The 9,214-nt window shown below is 33.9% G+C and overlaps 1 protein-coding gene across 1 annotated transcript; it reads left to right on the top strand.

Moving 5' to 3' along the window:
* Nucleotides 1-520: 520 nt before the first annotated feature.
* Nucleotides 521-1,462, top strand: LOC124235960 (olfactory receptor 4K13-like). Its single transcript, XM_046654533.1, has one exon. It carries the CDS (start codon nucleotides 521-523, stop codon nucleotides 1,460-1,462), a length of 942 nt encoding a protein of 313 aa, XP_046510489.1.
* The last annotated feature ends 7,752 nt before the right edge of the window (nucleotides 1,463-9,214 follow it).

Below are 9,214 nucleotides of genomic sequence, written 5' to 3'. Positions count from 1 at the left end.
ATTCAACGTATACCAACAATATGGTTATGGTCTCCAGTTCCCTTCAGGAAGCATAATGTACATTATGCGATTTCAGCAATATTTTTTTAATATGACAAACTTTTTACTGCATACTGAAAATATCACAAAATTGTATTTCATGAGAACTGCAACATGTAAAAATCTCCTCCAGTGACTCTTTTCAAAACTCTTCTCCATCTTTTTAGTAAATTAAGTATTTATGTACAGTTTAATCTGGAGACAAGTTTTCTCAAATGTCTGATTTTGCCTTGTACTAACCAAGAGATAAATTTGATTTTGTCGCCTCCATAGCCACCATCCTTTCTATTGTCTTGTGATCCTATGAAATATCTCCAACTGCAAAATACCTACGGAGTAGCTGTATGGCCGAAATGGTTGTTTCCCTGAATAAGAAATCAAATCCTTAAGTAAAGATAAGGTTCACTGATTGTTAATCCCTGTGACATACTGCATTGTTTCTCCTTTTAGACAGTTTCAGAAAAGTCATGCAAAAGGATGAATGGATCTTCTAAGTAATAGATCAAGTGTTTCTGAGTTCATCTTGTTGGGACTTTCCAGTTCTCAAGAAATTCAAATATTCTCTTTTGTAATCTTCTTTCTTGTCTATGTAGCCATTGTAGTAGGAAATCTCCTAATTGTGATCTCTGTAATATTTGATAAGCATCTTCATTCCCCCATGTATTTCTTTCTGGCAAATTTATCATTTTTTGACCTGTGTCTTTCCTCTGCGGCAACTCCCAAAGTGATTGCAGACTTCCTTAGAAAACGCAAGACCATCTCCTTTTGGGGCTGCATGGCCCAGATGTTCTTTATGCACTTCTTTGGGGGTGGAGAGATGTCTCTTCTGATAGCTATGGCCATCGATAGGTATGTTGCCATATGCAAACCCTTACACTACAAGACCATCATGAGTCGCAGGGTGCTCATCTTGTTTCTACTGTTCGCATGGGCAATTGGGTTCATACATACCATGAGCCAGATGGTTTTCACAGTGGGTTTACCTTTCTGTGGTCCCAATATTGTAGACAACATTTTCTGTGACCTTCCCCTGGTCATCAAGCTTGCCTGCACTGAGACCTATATCCTAGAGCTCTTGATAATTTCAGAGAGTGGACTCCTGTCCCTGATCTGCTTTATCATCTTGCTCATATCCTATGTTGTCATGCTGGTGACCATCTGGCAGCGCTCCTCCAGTGCATCCTCCAAGGCTGTATCCACACTCTCTGCTCACATCACTGTGGTCGCTCTTTTCTTTGGTCCTGCTATCTTCATCTATGCTTTCCCATTCAATAGTTATTCTGTAGATAAGTTTCTTTCTGTGATTTACTCTATAATCACCCCCCTCCTTAATCCGATTATTTATACTCTGAGGAATCAGGAAATGAAGGCAGCCATTAGGAGACTGAGCAGCCAGCATGTTCATTCCTGGCTTACCCACTAAATATTGTCTGTGACAACTGGTTATTTTGTGTTCTGTCATATTTTTGGGTTTGAGTCTTAAATATTTATTCAAATAATTGAAATGAAAATGCTAAATAAAATCAATTTTCTTATCTCAATATTCATGGAATTAATGACATTGTTTATTTAAAATTTTAATGGAAAATGTTCATAGCAGTGATAGTACACAAATAAGCATGAACTCAATACCTTCTTGTACCTCCTTTAATCTTAGAATGCAGGGAAACGGCCCTGTTGAATGTTTAAAATGCATAATCACAATGTCTTCTTAGACAAATTTTATAATATTTCAGTCATTCAATATGTAAAAATAAAGTTTTATGTAGTAACTTAGTAGGTGTTAAAATATATGACAGCCATATGGAGGCTTCACAGAGGAGTTGTGATTTGAATGAGGATTTGAAGAATATTTTTTCTGTGGATGGCATCATTAGGCTGATCATTCATAGCAGAATGTTAAAATATGCCTAGAAATAAACATTTCAAACATGTCTTTGAGTACTAAAATAGTTTTCTCAGAATCAATATCAAGTAAAATAAAGACTAAAATCATGAACCGCTTTTTGTACCTTGCTACACCAGAAAACATGGATTCTTGACGTTCTTTCAGCTGAATTCAGTCACTAATGAAACACTTAAAACAGTATTTACCAAGTATCAAACACTGTCCAAGCAATATGGATACGTTGTTAATGATACAGACCTGGTCCCTGCCCTGGAGAGAGCAACAGGGAGAAGGATCTATGTTGGGCATCGTGGACTCAGAGAACCACCATAAGGAGACATTTAGAACAATACATTACAAAAGCTAAAGAATTAGACATTTGAGCAGGGAAAAGAGCATTCCATGCAGAAGGGCCAGTGTATATAGACATTGTTAAGTGAGACAGAGATTGTAGGTAGTGAAGGTAGAACTTTATGAAGGAAGTTGAAGACTAGAAGGAAGAACAATGTATGCTGAGATTTTATAGAAAAAAAGAGACGAGTATTCAGGCCGACTGGATCCTTTGTTATGGGTGATATGAAGTCATTAAAGCATTTTGACATTGTGAGTGATGGGAGTCTCTAGACGTTTAAAGTTTGGTACACTTCTGCCTTCTTAAATGAAGAATACAATGTAGCAAAGTAAAAGTAGAGAGAATATTAGTGGGCTGTTTCAAGTGGTAAGCCTGAATTTATTAAAAGATGCAAACGGTGAGTTTATGGAAACAGTGCAAAGAGGCCTTCCAAAGGCAATTACAAAACCTAAAATTATGCAAACATCTTGGAGACCATGTTTTTTGGTGTCTTTTATTTTACACAACAATCTAACTTGAATTTTCCCTCTTTATCTCCTTCTTCCTTTTTAAGTAACTTGCCCCACTTTAGTTTGACTCTAGATCATGTGCCCTTAACATTTCAACTTTATTCTGAAAATGTCTGGGTGTACATCCTTACCAACTAGTTTGAGTAATCTAGCCTGGGCATCCAATACTGTGCTCATATTATCTTTCTAATTTTATATTTAAGAATCCTTTTCTTCCTGAACACATTCCCTCAAATGACACACTAAACTGTGGCATATATCTATCTCCTCAGAAGAAATATTTTTAAAATTTTGTTTTTCATGGCAATTCTAATTGCTGGTGGCTGCATGGGAGACTACATTAAAAGAAAAACAATCAGAGGCTCAGTTAGAGTGAGAAATCTACTAGCAATGTCTGCCATGGGCTTTGGAAATGAATGTGGCACCATGTCTATCACATATTTACTACCCTCACATCCTTGTAATCTTTTCAGTAGTATTATAGTTGGAGAAACATGGAAGAGTTACATGTAAGAATAAACACAGAAACATCCCTATAATAGATGAACTCATGTGTAATCATGTATTGTTACTCAGTTAGCCTTTAGAATTTTATTTGCTTAATTACATTGTTTTACCATAAAATTCCTACTAGAATTGTTGCCCAGATCTTCCTTTAATACTGTTGAGTCATCATAAAGTTCTACATAATTGTAAAGGACCTAGTGAAATTCTAAATCTTCAGAGTGGTTGATCGCTAAACTCCACTAATTAATCATTTATTGATTAATATTAATCATTCATTGATTACCATAGTGAAAGCCTCCCCTGCTTGCTCTCTCTCTGCCTCTCACTGTCTTTCTCTTTCTCTCTCTCTCACCCTCCTTATATGGTACAAGGAGATTTTTCTCTATATTAAGAACTGGTCTATAGTCTGTGTGTTTCCTTACAAGTCTTGCTCAGTGTGGACATGGTTTATTTTAGTTTTACTTGAATACACGCATTCAATTATCAAATTAACTACAAATATTCAGATTAATAAAGTCAGATTAATGGAATTATAATTCCCTCAAGTCTATCATCTATGTTAGATCCATTTTCTATAAATATGCTCACCATCCACCAATCAAAACTCTTCACTTGGTGCTCTCTCTGGAAAGTAGTTACTAGAGAAAGTTCACATACTTGATACACTTGGTGAATTCGCAATCCATTTAAATAATGAGAGAATAAGTCCTTGCTGAGGGTTGATCACCAGTCCGCATGTTACGTATGCTTCTTGTCCTTTTTTTTTTTACCTGCAAATGATTGTCATGTATATTCATGGAGGTAAAAAAAAAATGAACAATATATATTCAAAATCTTACTGTGTCTGCACGTCTTTGAAGAGGCCACTCCTTCGCTAAATCTGGTAGGTTTAAATAGCAGTGCTAACAACATATTGCAATTGTATACTTTAATAAAAGAGGAGATATTTTACAAGGAACTTGGAACTGAATAAAAAACCATATTATTTTGCTCATGAGAGCACCAGATAATTTTGGTCAACTGGCATCTGGACAAATGTATCTAGTTTCAGTAAGAAGTAGAGCCAGTCTGTGACAGATAAATAAATACCATTCACGTTCTTGATTTGAGGGGTCAGTTTTATGGTTTAAGTTTGTGTTTTAGCACATACACTTGCGTTGATTTAATCTCTATGAAATAGAAAAATAATAATTTAGAATAGGGTAAAATAATGTAAAAATTAGTTCTGTCTTGGGTAAGTTTAGCATCTGTGACAAGTCTGAAATGTAATCTAATAAAATCTCAGATCAAGAAAATAGGAAACATTGACTTATTTTATTTTATATTAATTTAGTAATCTATGCTTTTCCTTTCCTACACTGAGTATTTATTTCAACACAGAAGACCCTTACAGAATATTAAGTGAGATAAATGATTAATTTAAATCAGTGTTTTTTTAATTTTTCCAAGTCTATAATTATCATCTTGATTAAAGTCACATAACTTTCTATTCAATAGCATTGTCTAATTGTACTGCAAATATATTCATGTTTGGTAATTTTGCAACTCAAGGACTATTTCCTATTTTTCTAAACCTGCCAGCCATTCCTTACCAACATTTAAAACGATTATTTTAAAATTTTAAACTTGATCAATATAGGAGAACCAAGTTTTTGTGCATTTATAATGTTTAGCTTTTTCTATTAAATGTACAAGTTTATTTTTTTAATTAGAAGATATTTATAATGCTTATTTTGGCAACAAATCTGATTTTTCACATTCCAAACATTTTTTGTGATAAGTGAATATTACCCACGGGTTATACAATCCACACGTGGCTTAAAATTCTCATGAAAAGAAATCATGAAAAAAACCACAAAACATCTCAAGATCAAGAGAAACTGTACAGCCTTTATACTTATCAAAAAAGCTGTCAGTTACACATTTCCACATACACTATTCAAGTACTTTTGTGGAAATGTATGGAAATGACTTTATTACTGAATATAGACACACAGTGTTAAACATCCTGTATATTTTTTTCCCCTAGCAAGCAACCACAGTTGAAAGAGTGGAGTTATTTTTCATCTTTTAGTCACATGAATGGTACAGAAAGTGCTAGGCTACCCAGTCTCAGGCCATCCGTCCCATCTCAGGCAAAGTGTCTGCTGGAGAAAAACCAAACTCTACCGGATCTAGTTTTATTCAATTATTTTTCATTCCTTTTCAATTCACTACTATTTGTATAATACATTCTACTCAAAAATTTAAATTTTCCACTTGAGGTTTAACTGTGGCTTAAGTTAGGAAGAATTCTTTTCTTTCTTTCTCTATCTTATTTTCACCTGTTTCTAAGTACAAAAACATGTATTTCAAAGATATTTCTTTTCTAATCATGCATACAAACTGTCATAATGAATGATTTCATCTGTCATAACAGATTTGAATCCATCTATATGTATTCTTAGCTACATATTTTGTAAATATTTATATATATTTTATAAATATGATTGTAAATTTTTAAAAGCCTAAATTAATGTTTTGTTTTAATTTTCCAATTTTACATATTAAACTATAAAAATTACTTCTGTGATTCTCCTCAAGATTTTCTCCTGTTAATATTTTGAGACTGAGGACAGAAGAGTTTTGAAAACCATTTCATAACTAGTCTGTAGACTCAGTTACTGCATGAAACTGTATACCAATGGTGATGACAATAATTCCTTATAAAGAAGACAACTAGGTAATTAAATCATTCCTATTTAACAGAGACAAATATTTCCATTAACTATGTCTTTTTCTTACTGTCTTCCATAATAAAATTGTTTTGTCATCCTTGGTTTGAGTATCCTTATAATCCCCAGAAAATGAGTTAATGCTAAAGATAGAATTTTGCAAATGCACATACATAGCACCTATCTGTATACAATGAAATATGAAAATATATTCAGTATTCGTTAGTCTTTAGAGCCGCAAAATAATCTTTGAAGGTGAAAAGTAGGCATTAATTCATTTTCATAGAAAAATAAATCAATGTTCAAAAGAGTTAAGAGTATATTTGCCTAGTAAATGTTAAGCATTGGACTAATTAAATCTTGAATCCTGCATCAGCCTTTTTTTTTAGTGTATTCTGATAGTTGAGTCAAGCAATAAGTTCTGATATTTCATGAACTATTAAGCCAAAAAGTGGATTTTCTGTGCTTTTCTTGTTGATTTGCACTAGCCAATACAGGAGCTATTACCATATATGGCTATTTAAATGAATAAAATAAATAAAATTGAAATTTTAGTTCCTCATTCACATTAGCCTTGTTTCAAGTGTCTGACAGCTATATGTAAATAGTGACCACCATATTGGACAAGGAAGATACAAAACATTTCCATCATCATAGAAAGTTCTATTGAACAATAGTGATCTAGATATTACTCCCTTGCCAATTTAATATATTACAAATATTTCTTTTGAATCTATCATTGTTTACTTTTGTCTCTAGTTCACTTCACTGGACAAACATTTTCACTATTTGTATTCTGATATTTATCAAAAAGTTGCCTTTTTATTCATTTTAAAAGATTTCTTTATAAGATATCCTTCCATAAATACAAGTTGCAAAGATATTCCTCACATTTTCTTCTATACTATCATATCATATTTTTCACAATTTCTTGTTAAATATTTCTGGAGTCCATTTTCGTGTATATGGAAGGTAGGGGCCCAGCTTTATTTAAGAATTAAATTTTGTTGATTAAAAATTTTATATGAATTAATTTCCCATTCTTCTGCTGCTGATGTTTTATTCTGTAACTAATTCAAAATATAAACACTAAAAACTGCTCCCCACATTTCTCATTCACTTTTAGCATGATCAGACGAAGAGGAATGAACAACATTTAAATTCCTTGAACATAATCTGATCACACCTTCCCTGGGCGTGTGGGGTAGGAGGTAACACGTTTGTGCTTTTATGTCTAAAGTCATTGGAAATTATTATATACGTACAAAACTTTGAACACCTTCACATTTTGACAATCCCTTTAGAGTAACCATGCCTCACCAATACATATTTTTTTGAAGAGAGTGTATTTCCCAACCACCCTCACTGCCAAGATGCAGGTATATGACTTAGCTTCCGCCTATCTGATATACCTATCTGTGGGAGACTTTTATTTGAAAATAAGTCACATAAATAATAAGCCAGGAAATAGTAATTCATTTTTATGGTACCAGTAACAACAAAGGTTGTTCAATCTCTTTCACAACATAAATAAATAAATAAATAAATAAATAAATAAATAAATGAATGAATGAATGAATAAATGTCTCACAACCAGCTGAAGACAAAAGACGGAAGGAAGCCACCAGCTCTAAAAGTCTCTTCAATCTCCCTAGTGGATCTAACTTCTTCTATTATGTTCAAACTATAATTGATGCTAAGGGACCAAGTCATCACAAAACACTTTTTTTGTGAAGGATCATTCCATCAACAGACAGAATTCCATTAGAATCACCTACTGGGAATTCCTAGAATTTTCCAGCACTTATTGAACACTACTTAATCCTAACAGAATCTATATTCGGAAGTCTCCAGGTTGGAGTTTATATGTCTTAGTGACCTATTCCTTCTTAAGGAGCTGTGAATTCAGAGGGCTCCTTGCCATGCTGATATTTTCCCATCTGAACTCATTGCCTGTAACTGCTTCTAAACTGGTAAGTAAAAGAGACATTGCAAAAATAATAAAGTCAATGTCTTTGCCTGTCACAGCTCGCACAAAATAGTAAATGTTAACTTAATTTGTTATAATCAGCCCTGAAAAGGCACAGTGTCTCGTTTGGGAAATTGTGTCAGAGATTCCGGAAAATTAACAAGAAAAAGAATTAAACTCAGAGTTATGAAAATTAAGTGAGATGATTTATGGGAAGTTTCTAATACAAAATCTGGCAAATAGTAGAACCTCAATGAATGATTGCATTTATTGTCATTGAAGAAAAAACTTGAGCCTCTATATTATGTCAGGTACTGCTAGGTGCTAAGATAACTATAAATAACTCAAAGAACACATAATCTTGGAAGATAGACAGAAATATATACAAATAACTATATCATAAGTTACTAGTGTAGTACTGTGGGGGCACAGAGAAAAGAAGCATCAATTTTGACTCTGTTTGCAGAAGATCCACTGAGAATGTATTATTTGATTTAGGAATTGAGGGTGAATAGGAGTTAGAAATTCAAGAAGATTCATTTATGTAGATGAATGTATTTCTTCTTAACAGGGAGTTAAATTTCCCAGAATCATCCTTTCAGGACGGCTTTGTAAAGAGAACTAAGCTGATGCTAAATTAAAACTATGGAACAAACAACCAATTCCTGATAAGCCATACTGATTTAAGAAAATCTACGCATTTTTATGCCCCAAGAGGTGGCTGTATTTGGGGTTTTGTTTTGGTGTTGCTTAGGTCCCAACTGGATCCAGGAAAGAAATTGCTTTCACTGGAGTTTCTGGTCTTCTTAGCTCTGGTGAAGAGACTGGGTCGCTTAAAAAAGAACTTAGAAAATATGTGTTAGGCAAAAATACAGACCTGTCCTGCACTACTCTTAGAACCTGCATAAACCCCAGAAATAAGGAGATCACTTGGGTTCAGCTTTACTCCAGTGACCCCACTTGGAATTACCTCTACTTTCCTGTGCCTAGGCTTCCTTTTACTGTGTGATCTGCTCAGCAGCCCTGTCCAATTCCTCTCCCCAGTGAGAAGAGCAAAAGTTCGATATCTACTTTCTCTTGATTGTAAATTGGGCTGGAAGACAAAGGAAAGAAATGGAGCTCTGGAAAGACTGGCTAGGTCAAAGTAAGGAAAACAATTTGGACTTAACCATTTATCTGAGGAAAACAATGGGAGGAAAGGACTCAAGAGAAGAGTGACAGTGTGTTTGTAGGCAG

The sequence above is a fragment of the Equus quagga genome, chromosome 2, assembly GCF_021613505.1.
Source record: "Equus quagga isolate Etosha38 chromosome 2, UCLA_HA_Equagga_1.0, whole genome shotgun sequence".
Taxonomy (NCBI): Eukaryota; Metazoa; Chordata; class Mammalia; order Perissodactyla; family Equidae; genus Equus; species Equus quagga.
The sequence above is the reverse complement of the archived record's forward strand: the minus strand, read 5'-3'. Positions and strand labels throughout refer to the sequence as shown.